Source organism: Miniopterus schreibersii (assembly GCF_964146895.1).
Source record: "Miniopterus schreibersii genome assembly, chromosome: 3".
Taxonomy (NCBI): Eukaryota; Metazoa; Chordata; class Mammalia; order Chiroptera; family Miniopteridae; genus Miniopterus; species Miniopterus schreibersii.
In genome coordinates, this window is record NC_138103.1 from 4,498,380 (window position 1) to 4,518,526 (window position 20,147).

The following is a 20,147-nucleotide window of genomic DNA, read 5'->3' on the forward strand; positions in this document are numbered from 1 at the left end:
AGGAGAAGAAAGAGAGCAAGAAATTGAAAACCTATTTGAAAAAATAATTACAGAAAACTTCCTCTACCTGGGGAAAGAAATAGATTTACTAGTCCACGAAGCACAGAGGGTCCCAAACAAGAGGAACCCAAAGAGACTCACAGCAAAGCACATCATAATTAAAATGCCAAAGGTTAAAGACAAAGAGAGAATCTTAAAAGCAGAAAGAGAAAAGCAGTTAGTTACCTGCAAGGGAGCACCCATACGACTGTCAGCTGATTTCTCAACAGAAACTTTGCAGGCCAGAAGGGAGTGGCATGATATATTCAAAGTGATGAGAAACATGGAAGTACAATCAAGATGGCTCTACCCAGCAAAGCTATCATTTAGAATTGAAGGTCAGAAAAAGAGCTTCGCAGATAAGAAAAAGCTAAAGGAGTTCATCGCCACCAGACCAGCACTACAGGAAATGTTGAAGGGTTCTCTTTAAGAAGAAACTAATGAACAAAGCAATATGATGAACTAAATAGATCCAGAGACACTGATGCAGGCAACAGACGATCATATTTCAGAGGATAGAGGGAAGGGGGAGGAGGGTGGGAAGAGATTAACCAAAGAAGTTATATGCATATATGCATAACCCATGGACACAGTCAATAACGGGATGAAGGCCTGGTTAGAGGGTGGGAATGAGCTGGAGGGGGTCAATTGGGGGGAAAATGGGACACCTGTAATACTTGCAACAATAAAGATAAATTAAAGAAAAAGAGTATATAGAAAAATTCTAAAACTCAACAACAAAAAAGAAACAACTTGATTAAAAAATGGGCAACCAACAAGCATATGAAAAGATATTCAACACCTCTAATCACGAGGGCAACGTAAATCAAAACTATAGTGAGAGCCCTGGCTGGTTTGGCTCAGTGGTTAGAGCATCAGCCTTTGGACAGAAGGGTCTTGGGTTCAATTTTAGCCAAGGGCATGTTCCTTGGCTGCAGGTTCGAGCCTGGCCACTGTTGGGATGTGTGACGGAGGCAACCAGTCGATGTGTGTCTCTCACATCAATGTTTCTCTCTCTCTCCCTATCCCTTCCACTCTCTCTAAAATAAAAAAAAATCGATGGAAAAAATATCCTCTGCTGAGGATAAAAAACAAAAAAGCAAAAAACGAGAGCGAGACACCACCACACCCATTAGGATGGCCACCATGAAAAGAGAGAGCCCTCGCCGGTGTGGCTCAGCGGTTAGAGTGTGGGTCTGCATTCCAAAGGGTCAAGGCGTTCAATTTCTGGTCAAGGGCACATACCTGGGTTGCAGGTTTGATTCCTGCCCCAGTCAGGGTGCATGTGGGAGGCAACCAATTGTGTCTCTCTCACATTGATGTTTCTCTCTCTCCCCCTCTCCCTTCCTCCCTCTCTCTCCCACATTCACAGCAGTATTATTCTCAATAGTTAGAATGCAGATCAGGAAGATGTAGTATATACCCACAATGTAATATTATTCAATGTTAAAAAGGAAGGAAATTTTGCAATATGTTACAACATGGGTGAAACTTGAGGACATTAAGCTAAGTGAAATAAGCCCGTGACAAAAAGACAAATACTGTATGATTTCACCTATATGAGGTCCTTACAGTAGAAAAAATAATAAAGACAGAAAGTATAATTGTTGCTGCCAAGGGTTGGAGTAGAGGTAGGGAAAAAAGGGGAGTTACTGTTTAATAAATGGTATAGATTTTTAGTTTTACAATATGAAAATGGTTATAGGAATAGATATTGATAACAGTTACAGAATTGTAAAAGTAATACCACTGAATTGTATACTTAAATATGTTCAAGATGGTGAGTTTTACATTTTGTGTATTTTGACATAATGAAAAAATAAAGAAGACAAGGGTGCCCACTCTCAGCACTCTTATTCCACACAGTCCTGAAGGGCGTAGCTGAGCAGTCAGGCAAGAGAAAGAAATAAAAGGCATCCAAATAGGGACTAAGAAGTAAAAGTGTCACATTTTGCAGATGACATGATCTTTATATAGAAAACCCTAAAAACTGAACCAAAAATTCTTAGAAACAATAAATACAGTAAAGTTATCGGATACAAAATCAATGTACAAAACTCCATTGTATTCCCTTATACTAACAATGTAATTTCAGAAAAACCCCCCAATTCCTTCTGTAATTGCAACAAAAAGAATAACATACCTAGAAATAAGCTTAATAAAGGATGTAAAAGCACCTATACACTGAAAACTACAACTTGTTATTAAAAGAGACTGAAAGAGACTGAAAAAGACACAATGAAATGGAAAGATATTCCGTGTTCATGGATTGGAAGAATCAACATAGTTAAAATGTGCATATTACTTAAAGCAATATACAGATTTAATGCAATCCCCACTGAAATCCCAAAGATATTTTGTGGCTCAGTTGGTTGAGTGTAGACCCATCCACCAAAATGTTGCTGGTTTTAGGCACATGCCTGGGTTGCAGGATTGATCCCCAATAGGGCGCATGCAGGAGGCAGTAGATCTATGTTTCTCTCTCACATTGATGTTTCTCTCTCTGTCTCTCTCTCTCTCCCTCTCCCTTTCTCTCTCTAAAATCAAGTAAAAAACCCCCACAATGACATATTTTAAAGAAACAGAATAAAAATAATCATCAGATTTGTATGGAACCACAGAGACCCCAAATAGCCAAAGTAATCCTGAGAAAAAAGAACAAAGCTGGAGGTATCACACTACCTGACTTCAAATTATACTGCATAACAACAACACTCAATACAGCAGGGTATCGGCAGAAAAACAGACACACAGACCAGTGACACAGAACTGAGAGCCCAGAAATAAACCCATCAGTATACGGACAAATAATTTTCAACAACAAAGCAAAAAACATACTATGGAGAAAAGAAAGCCTCTTCAATAAATGGTGCTGGAAAAACTGGAAAGCCACATGCAAAAGAATGAAATCAGGCTACAGTTTGACCCCATGTACAAAAATTAATTCAAAATGCACCAAAGACCTAAATATAAGATCTGAAACAATAAATTACATAGAAGAAAAAACCTAAGTACATACATTGGTCTTAGAGAAGATTTTATGAGTTTGACGCCAAAGGCAAGGGAAGTAAAGGCAAAAATAAATGGGACTATATACAACTAAAAAGCTTCTACACAGCAAAACAGCTTGGTACTGGCATAAGAATAGGCATATAGGCCCCAGTGACTGAACTGCCACCAACGACTCAGCAACCTTCCCCTTCAGCCCCCCTAGCTTCCCGATGCTCCATCCCCTCTGCCTGCCTTCTCCCCGCCGCAGCCTTCCGCAGGCCCTTTCCACAGAGGAAAAGGAATCGTAGGGTATGTCTGCTACCCAGAACCTCCATTCCTTTGACCCCTTTGCTGATGCAGGTAAGGGTGATGATCTGCTTCCTGCTGGCACTGAGGGTTATATCCATATAAGAATTCAACAGAGAAATGGCAAGAAGACCCTTACTACTGTCCAAGGGATCACTGATGATTATGATGAAGAGAAACTAGTGAAGGCTTTTAAGAAGAAATTTGCCTGCAGTGGTCCTGTAATTGAGCATCCAGAATATGGAGAAGTGATTCAGCTGCAGGTGATCAGCACAAGAACATGCCAGCTCCTTGCAGAGATTGGAATGGCTGAGGAGGACCAGCTGAAGGCTCATGGATTTTAAAGTGCTTTTGGCTCACTGAAGCTTAAGTGAGGATTTCCTTGCAATGAGTAAAATTTCCCTTCTATCCCTTGTCACAAGTTTAAAAACCTCACAGCTTGTATAATGTAACCATTTGGGGTCTGCTTTTAACTTGGGCTAGTGTAACTCCTTCATGCAATAAGCTGGAAAAAAGAAAAAACACACAAACACACAAGCATATAGATCAATGCAACAGAAAAGAGAGCCTAGAAATAAACCCACACCTTTGTGGCCAATTAATATTTGACAAAGGAGGCAAGAGCATACAATGAAGTAAAGAGAGTATCTTCAATAAATGGTGCTGGGAAAATTGGACAGGAACATGCAAAAAAAATGAAACTAGACGACCAACTTACACCATACACAAGCATAAACTTAAAATGAATAAAAGATTTAAATGTAAATCATGAAACCATAAAAATCCTAGAAGAAAAAATAGGTAGTAAAATCTCAGACATCTTTCATAACAATATGTTTGCCGATCCATCTCTTAGGGCAAGAGGAAACAAAGGGAAAAATAAACAAACGGGGGACCACATCAAACTGAAAAGCTTCTGCACAGCACAAGAAACCATCCTCAAAATGGAAAGGGAGCCCACTTTATGGAGAACATATTTGCCAATGACACATCTGATAAGCGGTTAATTTCCAAAATATATGAGAAAGTCATACCATTCAACAAAAGGAAGACAAACAATCCAATTAAAAAATGGGCAAAGGACCTGAATAGACACTTCTCCAAAGAGGACATACAGATGCCCAAGAGACATATGAAAAAATGCTCAGCATCACTAATCATCAGGGAGATGCAAATTAAAACCACAACGAGGTATCACCTCACACCTGTCAGAATGGCTCCATCAACAAATCAACAAACAACATGTGCTGGCGAGGGTGTGGAGAAAGGGGAGCCCTGGTACACTGCTGGTGGGAATGCAGACTGGAGCAGCCACTGTGGAAAACAGTGTGGAATTTACTCAAAAAATTAAAAATGGAACTACCTTATGACCCAGTGATCCAACTTTTAGGAATATATGCTAAGAAACCCAAAACACCAATCAGAAAGAATATATGCAACCCTAAGTTCATAGCAGCGCTATTTACAATAGATAAGATCTGGAAACAGCCCAAGTGCCCATCAGTAGATGAGTGGATAAAAAAGCTGTGGGACATTCACACCATGGAATACTATGCAGCTGTAAAGAAGAAGAATCTAGTACCCTTTGGGACAGTATGGATGGACCTGGAGAATATTATGCTAAGTGAAATAAGCCAGGCAGAGAAAGACAGGTATCACATAATCTCACTTATAAGTGGAATCTAATGATCATAATAAACTGATGAACAAAATAGGTCTAGAGACATGGAGGCATGGAAGAGAATGACGTATCTCAGAAGGAAGGGAGGGGGGAGACAGGAGTAGATTAACCAAAGAACTCAAATATACATATATGTATAACCAATGGACACAGACAATAGTGTGGTGAAGTCCTGGGGTTGGGCACGGGCTGGGAGGAGGGGGGCAAAGGTGGGAGAAATTGGGGTACATCTGTAATACTGTCAACAATAAAATTATGTACAAATTAAATAAATTATGGAAACTTGGTTAGGTCAAAATTTTAAAATCATTTCTAGTACAGACTCTAAATTAGAACTCTAACTTTTCCTAGGATGACACCAATGTTAATTGTCTTTTTTCCTTGACTAACGTTTAAACCGTCTAACACAGTAAGGCATGCATCAAGGCCCAAGTTCAAAACCTTCACGCACTCTCCACTGAAAATACAGGACTACATTAGCAGAAGGTTAACATGTTATAAACATCCGTAACTGATGACTTTACTCCGATGCAAAGAGGGTGAGGCTTGCCTCAAGCTGATGTAGAGTTTTAGTGAGGACTTTTTTAAGGTCATTATTACTCACTTCAGGAAGACTTCTTCCATGGTCGTGAAGGACGCATCAAAGCCGGCAATGCCCAGCTCTCTTTTGTTCTCTTTCAGATCGTTAAACAGAGCTTCAAACCTGGAGGCGAGGAGAAAGACAAAACACTAGATACATTTTATTTTCTCTTTTTAGTTCACTTTATTTTCTAGTGAATAAAAAATTCAAAATATATGTACGATGGAACACTACTCTGCCATAAAAAAGATGAAATACTGCCATCTGTGAGAGCATGGATGGAACACTTAAAACAGTTTTTAAAAAATTCGTTGATTTGAGAAAGAGAGGGAGATAGATAGAACTTGAGCATGTCATGCTAAGTAAAATAAGTCAGAAAAAGTTAAGAACCATGTGATTTCACTCATGTGTGAAATATAAAATTGAAAGCAATGAATGAATATACAAGATAAAGAAACAGAAACTCATAGACACAGACACCAGTAGGCTGGTTACCAGAGGGAAGAGGGCTGGGGGGGAGTGAGGGTCAGGGGGTCACATACATGGTGATGGAAGGTTCCACTTTGGGTGGCGGGCACACACTGCAATATACAGGTGGTGTATCACAGAAATCTATGCTGGAAACCTATGTACTCTTATTAACCAATGCCACCCAATAAATTTAAGAAAAAACATGAGCACTTACATTTTCCCTCTATTTAATACTTAATTTTATTCCCAATTGTATTCTTTCCTATTGTCATCTTAAATTATTTTACTGAGGTACTATATATGAAACATTAAGTTTACCATTTCATCATCTTAAGCATATAACTGAAGCAGCATTAAGCACATTCACAATGTTGTGCAACCATGACCACCAACTTCCAGAACTTTCCAATCCCAAATTAAAACTGTACACCCATTGAACAATAATTCTCCATTCCTCCCTTCCCTCAGCTTCACTTTTGCTTTCTGTCTATGAATTTGCATATTCTATGTACCTCATATAAGTTAGGATCATACAATATTTGTCCTTTTGTGTCTGGCTTATTTCATTTAGTGTAATTCTTTCCGGGTTCATCAATGTTGTAGCATGTGTCCACATTATATTCCTTTTTAAGAATGAAAAATACTCATTGTATGGATATACATGTTGCTTACTCATTAATTCAATGGACATTTGGGTTGTTTCCACCTTTATGGATTTTGTAAATAATGCTGCTATGAACACTGGCATACAAATATCTGTTTGAATTTCTGCTTTCAATTACTTTGGGTATATACCTAGAAGTGGGATTGCTGAATTATGTGGTAATCCTATGTTTAACTTTTTGAGGAACCTCCCTACTGTTTTCCACAGCAGGTATACCATCTTTTGTTCTGTTTTTGCATTCCAAACAGCAATGTACAGGGTTCCAATTTCTCCACATCCTTACCAACCTTTGTTATTTTTTGTGTTTTGATGTGCGTTTCCCTAATGAATAGTGGTGTTGAACATCTCATGTACTTATTGGCAATCTGTACATCTTCTTCGGAAAAATATCTATTCAAGACCCTTGCCCATTTTCAAATTAGGCTGTTTTTCTAAAGATGAATTTTCAGTATTGTTCTGCTCCATGCTAACTCCTTGTTATCCATGGGAAAATGTCTGTAGATTCTTCTTCACTGTACAGCTTATTGTAAAACAAATGGAAATAGGAGATATTTACCTTAGCAAATTGCTCTGCACTGTATGTGATCTTTGATATATATACTTTTTCTAAAAATTATCAGTTTATTTTCTGTAAGTGTTAAAGTCTATAGCTAGTTGATAAAATTTAATTTATTCACATGTGATTCCTATATCAAATGGAAAAGAGTTCTCACAGTGCAGGAGGTATAAATCATTAAATGACAGAAAATGGAGTTAGTGAAGTAGTAGCTGGGCACTGGAGAGATTTAATCAAGTAAGTAAATTGTATCAAAGTTTTGCTAATTGTAGTGCAGTTACCTCAAGGACTGCCAATAAGCACATAGTTTTACCAGGAAAAATGAACAGTTTTAGGTTGAAAGGGTCTCCAGAGACCCATCTGCTTCTTAAACACACCTCCCAATCCTAGGAAGGGACTATCAAGTCTACGTGTGATTACCCTCAGAGATGGTGGACTCCAAACTCATCTTCTAACTTTCACTCATATTTAAGGCTGAACACCATTTTCATCTAATTTCGCCTAGCTTTGATAATTGCTTCTACATTTATCCCTCAGTTCAACTTAACCTCTTTCAATGACAACTCTTCACATCTCTCCAGGTCATTGTTCTCTTTCTTCTTTCTTCTCAACAGAACCCCTATTCACCTATATTTAAGAGTCCGTATATTCTGGTAAAGATTATTGAATAATAATAGTAATAATAATATTCTTGTAATGTCTTTGACTGGTTTTAGTACCAGGGTAATAATACTGGCCTTATAAAGTTGGAAAATGTTCCCTTTCCTCTTATTTTCTAGAAAAGTTTATATAGAATCGCTAATTTTTCTTCTTTAAATATTTGATAGAATTCATCCGTGAAGTCATCTGGTCCTGGAGTTTTCTCTTTGGGAATGTTTTAAAGTATGAACTCAATGTCTTTAATAGATAGATTTTCAAATTAATTTCTTCTTGATTCAGTTTTGGTAATTTGTGTCTTTTTTCTTTCTGATCAGAATGACTGAAGTTTTACTAAATTCACTGGTCTTCTCAAAGAACCAGCTTATAAATTTCAAGTTCACTTCTGTTAGCCATATTTTATAGGTTAGAATATAGGCATTGAGGTTGTAAGTACTGATCCTAAGTCTCTTCCTCATGTTCATGTAAATACACAGGTGCAAAGCATTTAGAGTTGTACCCAGCCCAAAGCATAAAAACAATTAATTAAGCTATCGAAGTCTTGGCACTAACCTACTGTTGTAAATAATTCTGTGCATAAACAGACTATGGGCATTTTATTTGGATTGTGTTTTTTTCCTTTCAATAGTTGCTTTAAAATTATCCTGTTAAAGAAACTTCATTTTGAGTTAATATATTTTCCCCTAACTTCATGATTTGCATTTTATGCTATACTAGATCCACTGTCCATGGGCCAGAAATCCACATCTAAAGCGTTGATATTAATCTGTGTGACTAGACATTCATTTCTCAGAAACTTTTTCTTTTTCTCCATTTCATGTCCAAAATATTTAGTGGAAATACAGGATAAAAATATTACCTATTTCTAAATCCTTACATTTCCTATTTTATACTTAATTTTAATGATATCTTTATTATTCTTTATTTCTTCTGATAATGTCATTTGTATACATATGATATAGGGTGGGTAGATGTGATATGTTTAAGCAGCTTCTCTAACATTTTTTTTTTTTTTTTGCAACACTCAGTACCTCCAGATTTATAATTACCAGACTGTGCTAAAGTACCCAAACATCTGTTTTCTACCTATGCTGAATGAATGTTCACATATGAATGTCCAGTTGTAGTTTCTGTCATTCCCTTACCCTCCCTCAGCTGTCTCAATACCATTCCATGCTCCCACTTTTCAAGCAGGTTCAGATATACTCTCTGAATCAAAATCGCTCCCGTGGAACATTTCCTCTTCCTTTCGTTCCTCTTCTAGGGTACGAGTGTTTCTCTTCACCTCTATTTATTAGATCGTGGGTGTGACTCCTGGTGTTCTTTCCTTCGTTCTACCCAGGAACCTTATGTCAGATGGAAGCAGAGCAATGTTCTACAAGGCCTTCACCTTCCCGTGTGCAGGGCAGCCACCCCTCATTTATGGAATATCTAGATAGTAATAACTTCAGACAAGATGAAACCAGTGCATGCCCTGAAGGTCAATGATGATGACAATGGTGGGATGGGAATCCCAGTTGGAACTATCATCCCTGTGTTTGCTCTCTATAATTACTTTGGCAAATGACAGCTGTAACTGGAGACCTGGCTTGTTACCAAACTACTACTCACTAAGCTTACTAAACCTGGAAAATTAAAAACAATTTTTGGCCACCCAAACCATCCATCTAGAACTCTCTGAATCTATACCTCCACATATCCTCTTTGTGTAGAACAAATGATAATTCAGCTTCAGTATACTTTTCCAAGGTGGCATCTGGAATATGAGACTGAATCACTGCAGACATCTTTTCAACATCACACTGTGGTTCAATCTCCATCACTATTTGATATGTAGCACCTGAGAGAAATCATTTAGAAGACCAATGAAGAAGTTTTGTACTTTTTCATCTTCTAAGACCAAATTTGGCTCTCCATGGTTCAGGTTACCTAGGTCCACAAGGAGACACGGTATGTCACAAAAGGTTTTGTTTTGACTGTACGGAGGCTCACACCTAAAATTTCCAAATGTTGCTCCAAAAACCAAGACATTGAATAAGTAGAAACTTCCTCTACAATTTAAATAATTTTCTTAGTAAACAATAATAACAGTGTATATAAACAGATATAGTACTTGTATGAAGAAAGGCCTCTGTTTTTTGGCTAGTTAGATTTTTGAAACTGTAATCTTAATAAATATACATTTATTATCATTGGTTGTCCACTGTGTATCAGGCATTAACTAGGCCCTGGGGATATAGCAGTTAAAAAAGTAGATAAAAATTCCTGCCCTCGTAAGAGCTACTTTTTAGCCAAAGATGAATAAGTTAAAATATATATTGTGTTAGAAAAATAAAGCAGAGAAGGAAGGTATGAAATGTTGAAGAAAGGTTAATTTTTTTTAAAAAAAATATGTCTTTATTGATTTCAGAGAGAGGAAGGGAGAGGGAGAGAGATGGAAACATCAACGACGGGAGAGTCATTGATCGGCTGCCTCCTGCACACTCCCCATTGGGGATTGAGCCCACAACCCAGGCATGTGCCATGACGAGGAATCAAACCACAATCTCCTGGGTCATAGGTCAATGCTCAACCATTTGGCAACACTGGCCAGGCAGAAGGTTGTTAAATTTTAGAAATGATTTTTGATTAGAGACCTTAAACAAATCAGAGAACTATTGTACTTAAGTAGTGCTTTGCCTATATAAATTATTTTCTGGAATTAAAGGGAAAAAATCATAGCTTTTAAGTATATGAATTTCAAATGGTCATTTCATTTGCATTTATGTTTCTTATTAAGATTTTAAAAAAGGGTAGCTCAGTTCATTAGAGTATTGTCTCCATACACCAAGGTTGCAGGTTCGATGCCGGGTCAGGGCACATACAAGAATCAACCAATGAATGCACAGATGAGTGGACAACAAATCTCTCTCTCCCCCTTTCTCTCTCTCTAAAAAACTCAATCAATCAGTACAAAGATTAAAAAAAAAAAAAGGTCTTAAGAACAGATCTCTTTCCCTGGCTGGTGTGGCTCTGTGGTTAGCGTTGGCCTGTGCACTGGAGGGTCATGGGTTCGATTCCCGGTCAAGGGCATGTACCTGCATTGCAGGTTTCATCCCTGCTCCCAGTCAGGGCATGTGAGGGAGACAACCAGTTGATGTATCTCTCTCACAGTGATGTTTCTCTCTTTACCCATTCCCCCTTCCTCCCTCCCATCTACTCTCTCTCTAAAAATCAATGGAAAAAATATCCTCACTCCTTGGGTGAGAATTAAAAAGATAATAGATCTCTTAGCTAAGAATTTGGTTTATTTACCTGGCTTATAGTAGAGAAGACACTATTATTCCATTTTAAAAATGAGGCAACAGCCCGGACGGCGGGGCTCAGCAGTTGAGCACCGACCTGGGATCCAGGCGATCAGGGTTCGATTCCCAGTCAGGGCACATGCCCGGGCTGCCGGCTCATCCCCAATGACTCTCTCATCAGTGATGTTTCTCTCTCTCTCCCTTCCGCTCTCTGAAATCAATAAAGATATATTTAAAAAGAATAAATAAAAATGAGGCAACAGACGTCCAGAGAATGGAGCAACATCATCATCATTATTTTAATCCTCACCCGAGGATATTCTTCCCAAAGTTTTCAGAGAGAGAGAGAGAGAGAGAGAGAGACAGAAAGACAGAGAGAGAGAGAGAGAGAGAAGCACTGATTGGTTGCCTCTCACACACACCCCAACCAGGGCCAGGGATCGAGCCTGCAACTTAGGTACATGCCCTTGGCTGGAACTAAACCCCGGACCCTTCAGTTCCTGGGGCCAACGCCCTAACCACTGAGCCAAACCAGCCAGGGCCGGTATCCATTATTTACTAGCTATGGGAACCAACACTACTTTTGGTTTACTTACAAAATGATATGCAAGTTGTTTTTTACTTCTCATAAGTGATGACATAGTAAGTTTCTCAATTATCTTGTCCTCTTAAGACTCAGGTTAAGCATATTTAAACTTAAGCATATATAAGAAGGGGACTGAATGTCCTAAAGTATTATACCTTTTAAAATATCTAGTTAGATCTGGGCCAGCGTGGCTCAGTGGTTGAGCATCGATCCATGAACCAGGAGGTCACAGTTTGATTCCTGGTCAGGGCGCATGCCCAGGTTGCGGGCTCAATCCCTGGTGGGGGGCGTGCAGGAGGCTGCTGATCAATGACTCTGTCATCATTGATGTTTCTATCTCTCTCTCCCTTTCCCTTCCTCTCTCTGAAATCAATAAAAACATATTAAAAAATAAAATATCTAGTTACATTATACTATTTTATCAATAATTCATAAAATTAGTAATATTAGAAGTGGTTATAAATGATTTGTTTATTAAAACCTTAGCTGTTTAAAGATTGAGAACTCAATAAAAGAGATAAAGAATGAACTAGCAGGCTTAGGAAATGGAGCTGACCAGATGGAGGAAAGAATTAATGACACTGAAAATAGAAATCTAGAAATGACACAGATGGAAGAAGAGAGATTTGAGAGTAAAAATAAGAAAAACTCTACAAGAACTATCTGACTTCATCAGAAAGAGTAATATAAGAATATTAAGTATATTAGAGATGCGAGAGAGAGAGAAGGAAACAGAAAGCCTATTTACACACAGAGTTGACAAGAACTTCCAAAACCTATGGAAAGACTAGATCCTCAAATCCAAGAAGCAAACAGAACAATCCAAATAGGGTCTCTCCAGGGCACATTATACTAAAACTGTCAAACATTAATGGCAAAGAAAGAATTCTCAAGAAAGCTGGGAAAAAGAAGGCAGTAACCTACAAAGGAAATCCCATTAGACAATCACTGAATTTCTCAGCAGAAACCCTGCAAGCTAGTAAAGAGTGGAATCAAGTATAAAAACTACTGAAAAAGAGAAACTACCAGCCAAGAATAATATATCAGCAAAGTTATCCTTTGGATATGAAGGAGAAAATTAATACTGTTCCCAACATATAGAAGCTGAGGGAATTTACCACCAGAAGACCTCCACTGCAGGAAATACTCAAGGGGGTCATTTTTATATGAAACAACACCACAAGGACAGAAGACTATGAGTAAGATCACCTACCAGCAGACAGAAGCAGGACATTACAACCCCTTTTCAGAATAGGGCACTAAACACTTGAACATCACAGAATGCCTCAAGGGGGTAAAACACTGCAAGGGGCAGAGAAGAGGAGGGGAGCCCCAACAGCATTCGGATATGATCAGAGCTCACACAGGGACGGCCTGTGACAAGGAAACATAAAGGGAACAGGGAGCAAGTCTGCATTTGCAAAGGGGAATGGAGATAATATGCATTCAGAAGAAAAAGGACTACTGTGTACATGAATTTTTCTTCTGCATAAACCTAATGGTAACCACATAAAATCCCAAACTGAGACACTTAACTTAAAAAAGGAGGAAACAGGAAAATTATAAAATACCACCAAACTAAAACACAATGTAATATACAGATGTTGTATCACAGGCTTCTACACCTGAGACATATCATCTTAATAACCAATGTTACCCAAATAAATTTAATTTGAAAAGAAACAATGGAGACACAGAGCTGCCAGAAAACAAAAGGCAAAATAACTATAGGAAATCCTCATGCATGAATAGTCACCCTTAATTTAAGTGTACTAAACTCATCATTAAAAAAGACCCAAAATAGAATTCCCAGGACAGACAGCCCAGGTGGTCTGCCTTGGGTCAGCTGTCCAGTCTGGTTCAATCAACTGTGGGAGGACATGTGGAGAGAGGTCATGTGGTATAATCAGCTCCAGGACACCTCACCTGTAGCTGTGGGGTGACACTCTGTCCAAATACAAGGCAATTGTGAAGCAGAAAGACACCCTAAAATGTACCTCCTTTGCCAATGAAGTCTCAGGAGCACGGAAGGTAAGTGGTCTGGAGGTTCAGAGGATAAGATTACTCACAGCTGTTAGTGCTTGGAACCACCCTGCCATCAAGGATCCAGGATTCCCAGACATGTGGGAGGGCATCCATTCTATTTTTTTAAAAAATATAATCTTTATTGATTTCAGAGAAAGGAAAGGAGAGGGAGAGAGATATATAGAAGCATCAATGATGAGAGAGTCATTGATCAAGCCCACAACCCGGGCATGTGCCGACTGGGAATCGAACCCCGATCGCCTGGATCCTAGGTCAATGCTCAACTGCTGAGCCAAGCCCGGCCAGGCAAGAGCATCCATTCTAAATGAAGGGAAAGCAACCCCTAGCAAAGACTTTGGGAAGGAGGGAATTGATACCACATCTAGCAGGTGTAGCTTTCTCTTTTCATAAAAGACTAAAATATTGTCCTGTTCACATGTGCTCTGCTAGTTTCTACAAATACAGTAAAATTAAAAGAGAAAAAAATAAAAAAAGGTACAGAGCAGCAGAGTGGATCAAAACATGTAATACATATGCACAATGAAGTCCTACTCAGCCACAAGAAAAGGTGAAATACTGCCATTTGCTGGACACTGGCTGGGTAGCTCAGTTGGTTAGAGCATCCTCCCTATACGGCAAGGTTTGGGGTTCAATCTCTGGCCAGGGCACACACAAGAAGCAACCAATGATGCACAGGTGAATGGGACAACGCATCAATGGTTCTCTCTCTTGCTCTCTCTCTCTCCACCCCCCTTCTTCTCTCTTTCTAAAATCAATCAATAAATAAAAAAATGAAATACTGCCATTTGAGACAACATAGATGGACTTTGAGAATATCATGGTAATGAAATAAATCAGACAGCATAAGTCAAGAACCATTTGATTTCACTCATTTGACGGATATAAAACTGAAAGCAATAAATGAACAAACAAGAAAAAACAACAGAACCTCATACACACAGACAAGTATGGTGTTACAAGGGGCTGGGGGACTAGCAAAGGGTAGAGGGGGTCAAATATATGGTGATAAAAGAAAGTTTGAGTTTACGTGGTGGGCACAGTGCAATAACAGGTGATGTGTCATAGAATTGTATGCCTGAGCACTCTGTCCGGGGAGCAGGCACATGCCTTTCTTCCCTCTCAGGCATGCATGTCCTAAACTCTAAGGGATTCCACAAGACTTTCAACCCAGGGAGCCATGGGCAGTGGCAGCTCACCCGAGAACCTGTCTCCAAGGCCCCCTGTGCTCTGATTTTGCAGTGAGTCAAAGCAGCCCTGCATAGGTTCATTTCTCTCCTCTAACATTGCCAGAGAGCCAGCACAGCACCCTGCCCCCCAGGCTCTCTCCTGTCACTTATTCTACCCTCTGACATCCCAGTGATCCAAAGCAGCCCCACCTAGGCTCTCCTGTTGCCTTTTCTATCATAAGCACTTCCTTGTTTCACTGTCACCAGCTTTAGTGAATGTATTCTTAAAAAAAAAAGAATTGTACACTTGAAACCCATATAATTTTATTAACCACTGTTACCTCAAGAAATTTAATTTAAAAAGTGGAAACAACCAACCATATTCTGCCTTCAGGAGACACTTCTCAGCTGCAAGGACAAATATAGACTTAAAGTGAAAAGGTGAGAATGGTTCCCCAAGCAAATGGCATCCAGACAAAAGCATGTGTAGCTGGACTTATATCCAACAAAATAGATTTCAAGATAACAAAGGAACAAAAGAAGAAGATGGACGAATTACAATGATAAAGAGAATATTACCTCAAGAAAACATAACACTTCTCAATATATATGCACCCAATCAGGGAGCATTGAAATATATAAAGCAACTACTCACAGAAGTAAAGAGAGAAACTGGAAAACAACCAACCATAGTATGGCATCTAAATACCTCATTGACAGCTATGAGTAAATCATCCAAACAGAAAATCAATACAGAAATATCGGCTTTAAAAGACACACTAGACCAAATGGACATAATTGATATTTAAAGAGCCTTTCATCACAGAACATCAGGTTATACACTTTTCCCCAGTGCACATGGAACATTCTCAGATAGACCATATGTTGGGTTACAAAACTAGCATCAACAAATTTAAGTGGACTGAAATCATACCAACCATATTCTTTTATCACAATGCTTTTACATTAAAAATCAATTTAAAAAATGAAGCAGTTAAAAACCACACAAATATGTGGGGATTAAATAAATGTACTACAAAAAAAAATGACTGGATCAAAGAAATAAAAGGAGAGATCATAAGATTTATAAAGACAAATGAGAATGACAATACAACGTATCAAAACTTCTGGGCTGCAGCAACAGCAGCAAGAATAGGGAAATTTATATCATCACAGGCCTATCTCAAGAAATAAGAGAAACCCCAAGTAAATGACCTAACAGCACATCTTGAAGAACTAGAAGAAAAACAAAAGCAACCCCAAGTCAGCAGAAGAAAGGAAATCATAAAAATCAGAGCAGGATTGAATGAGATAGAGAACAAAAAGACTATACAAATATTAATACAACAAAAAGTTTGTTCTTTGAAAAGATTAATAAAATTGACAATACACACTAAGGAGAAAAGAGAAAAGACTCAAAACCATGGACATCAGAGAAATACATGGGATTATACAAGAATACTATGAAAGACGATATGCAACCAAATTCAATCACCTGGAAAAATGGATAAGTTTCTAGAAACATATAACCTTCCTAAACTGGATCATAATGGATTGTAAATACAGGCCTCATAAAATGAGCTTGGGAATCTTCTCCTCCAAAACTATATAAATACACTACAAAGAAAGAAAATTATAGGCCAATATCCCTGATGACCATAGATGTTAAAATCTTCAACAAAATATTAGCAAACCTGATCCAGCAATACATTAAAAAGATCATACACCATGATTAAGTGGGATTTATCCTGGAATGCAAGATTGGTACAATATCCACAAATCAACAAATGTGATAAAAGGTACCCAAACTGGAAAGGAAGAAGTAAAACTGTCATTATTTGCAGATGACATGATTCTGGATATAGAAAACCCTAAAGATTCCACCCCAAAATTACTGGAACTGATAAATGAATTCAGAACAGTAGCAGGATACAAAGTAAGTATCTAGAAATCAGTTGCATTTTTATACACCAATAATGAACTATCTATCAAAAAGGGAAACTAAGAAAACAATCACATTCACAATCACTTCAAAAACACACACCTAGGAATCAATTTAACCAAGGATATAAGAGACTTGTACTCAGAAATTATAAGATACTGAAAAAAAAATTGAAGCTATAAATAAATGGAAGCTGATCCTGGATTCATAGATAGAAAGAATTCAAATCATTAAAATAAGCACATTACCCAAAGCCATCTACAGATTCAACACAATTCCTATCAAGATACAATCTTCTTTCTCAAAACAGTCTTGAGAAAGAAGAACAAAGATGGAGGAATCATGCTACCTGATACAACAAGTCCACAGTAATCAAAACAGCATGGTACTGGCATAAAAATTGATATATAGATCAATGGAACAGAATAGAGAACCCAGAAATAAACCTATGCCTTTATAGTCAATTAATATTTGATAAAGGAAGCAAAAATCTACAATGGGGTAAAGAGAGTCTACTGAAGAAATGGTTTTGAGAGCATTAAATGGATACATATGTGCAGAAAAATTAAATTAGACCATACACAAGAATAAGTTCAAAATGGATGAAATACTTAAATGTTTGACTTCAAAAGCATAAAAATCCTGGAAAAAAACAGAGACAGTGGTATCCTGGATATTTCTTGTAGCAATATTTTTTCTGATATATCTCCCCGGGCAAGGGAAACAAAAGAAAAGAAAAAATAAGCAAGTGGGCTACATCAAAATAAAACTTTCTGCAGAGCAAAGGAAACAATCAACAAAATAAAAGACAAATCACTGAATGGGAGAACATATTTGCCAATGATACATCTGATAAGGGATTAATGTTCAAAAAATTTTTAAATAACTTATAAAACTCAACACCAGAAAGACAAAAAATACAATTAAAAAAATGGGCAAAGGACCTGAGTAGAAACTTCTGCAAAGAGGACATACAGATGGCCAATAAACATAGGAAAAGATGCTGAATGTCACTAATCATCAAAAAAATGCAAATTAAAACCACAATAAAGTATCACCATACACCTGTCAGAATGGCTACCATCAATAAGTCAAGAAAGAAGTATATCGAGGATGTGGAGAGAAGGGAACCCTTGTGCATTGTTGGTGGGAATGCAGACTGGTGCAGCCACTGTGGAAAGCAGTATGGAGTTTCCTCAAAAAATTAAAAATGGAACTGCCTTATGACCCAGTGATTCCACTTCTGAGAATTTGTCTGAAGAAACCTAAAACACTAATTGAAAGAATACATGCACCCCTATATTCACTGCAGCATTATTTACAAAAGCCTAAATTTGAAAGCAGCCCAAGTATGTTTCAGTAGATACATGGATAAAAAGCTGTGGTACATTTACACCATGGAATACTACTTGGTCATAAAAAAGAAGGAAATCTTACCCTTTGCGACAGCATGGATAGATCTGGAGAGCATTATGCTAAGCAAAATAAGCCTGTCAGAGAAAGATAAGTACCGTATTATTTCATTGATATGTGGAATCTAATGAACAAAATGAACTAACAAGAAAAACAGACACAGACTCAGATAGAGAGGATGCTGATAGCTGTCAGGGATGGAGGGTTGGAGGACTGGGGGAGGGTTGGGGTCAAGGGATTGAGCAAAAAAAAAGAGAAAAAAACACATGGACACGAACAGTAAGTGTGGTGACTGCTGGGGGTGGGGGTGAAAGGAAGTTGAGGAGGGTATGGGGGGCGAATAACAAAGGAAGGAAACTTGACTTTGGGTGGTGAACATACAATGCGGTGTGCAGGGGATGCGCTGTGGAATTGTGCACCTGAAACCTGTATAACTTCGTTGACCAGTGTCACCCAAATAAATTTAATAAAAAGGAAACAAAAATTTAAATTTAAATAGACTGATCAACAGTGAAGAAATTATAACGACCATCAAAACTCCCCCAAGACCAAGTAAACAAGATGGCAGCGCAGGTAACAGCTGCACCTGCCGCCTCCCGCAACCACATCAAAATTACAACTAAAATACAGAGCCACCATCACTCAGAACCTCCTGAAATCTGGCTGACCAGAAGCCCTACAACCAGGGAACTGAAACAGCATTGAGACCAGGAGGGGGGGGGGACGCGGGTGGATTGGGGCTGGATCATGGAGCCCACACCCAGTGCCACAGGTTAAACACAGGAGGGAATCTCAGTGGTGGAGGTTTCCCGGAGGAGCGAGGGGTCCCAGCCCCATATCAGGCCCCAAGACCAGGGTTCCAGGCCAGGAAGAGACGTCCCCACAACTCCAGGCTGTGAAAACCAGTGGCGACTGTCGCTGAGGGTCACGGAGGCTGCGGGAGTCACAGGCTTTCCGCCTGCACACGGACTCACTCAGACGCGCTCCCTCTGAGCCCCAGCACCCGGCAGCAGCTTATAAGGAACCTGGGGCATTTAGCAAGAAACTAACTTGCCTGGAATCAGGGAAAGACCTGGAGAGGCAGCTTCCTCCCAGGCAGAAGAGCTGGAAGAGGCCATTGCTCCTGTGGCGAGTCCTCCCCCCACACAGCCGGCAGGCAGGCGCCATATTTGAATCTCCAGCACCTGACTCACACCTTTGGCCCCGCCCCTCCCCACCTGCAAGCTCATCCAGGCCATTTCCAGGGGCTTTTCTATGCAAGTGGCCTCTCGAGCCTTATGCTTAGGACTTTCCTAAAGTTTCTCAAACAAGCAGCAGCATGCCCCATATGGCTTGATAAGTAGCCCCAGGCCTGGCACTAGTGGTAGCTTGCATTGGCTCAGAGCTTTGGCCTCTCCTGGACACCTCCAAGTCCAGCACAAGTAGCAGCCAACTACAAATTGCTGTGTAGCTCATGCGGGGTGGTCCTGGGCAAGGCACTAGCAGAGGCTGACTTTGCACCTCCCGGGAGGCCCCAGAGGCAGTGCACCTGGTGGTCAGACTTGACCATGCTGGATGACAACCCTACCACATCCACGAGTGACACACTCAATGGGTGCACCTGGTGAACAACAAAGCTCCACTGAAGTAAATCCTGCTCCATAGGGGTGTATTCAGCACAGCAGCTCACTGGCTGTAGCTGCAGCTGGTCCTCACAGCTGATTGGCCTGGGGGTCAATTCCTCCCAGTGATGCCAATAGCAACCAAGGCTCAACTACAATAGGGC

The 20,147-nt window shown here is 39.2% G+C and overlaps 1 protein-coding gene and 1 pseudogene across 2 annotated transcripts in view; one reads left to right on the plus strand and one right to left on the minus strand.

Annotated features, from left to right (window-relative positions):
• The window catches only part of LOC308554459 (phospholipid-transporting ATPase ABCA3-like), a 244,167-nt gene that overhangs the window by 67,625 nt on the left and 156,395 nt on the right, over positions 1-20,147 (minus strand). The window contains exons 15-16 of the mRNA XM_081131699.1: positions 9,635-9,785; positions 5,622-5,720 (exon numbers count right to left, since the gene is read on the minus strand). Of these exons, the coding sequence (XP_080987825.1) occupies positions 5,622-5,720; positions 9,635-9,785 (250 nt within the window). The remainder of the gene's footprint in view (positions 1-5,621; positions 5,721-9,634; positions 9,786-20,147) is intronic.
• Positions 3,342-3,680, plus strand: LOC308554791 (eukaryotic translation initiation factor 1 pseudogene; annotated as a pseudogene). Its single transcript has one exon. The product of its transcript is annotated as a eukaryotic translation initiation factor 1 pseudogene (transcript).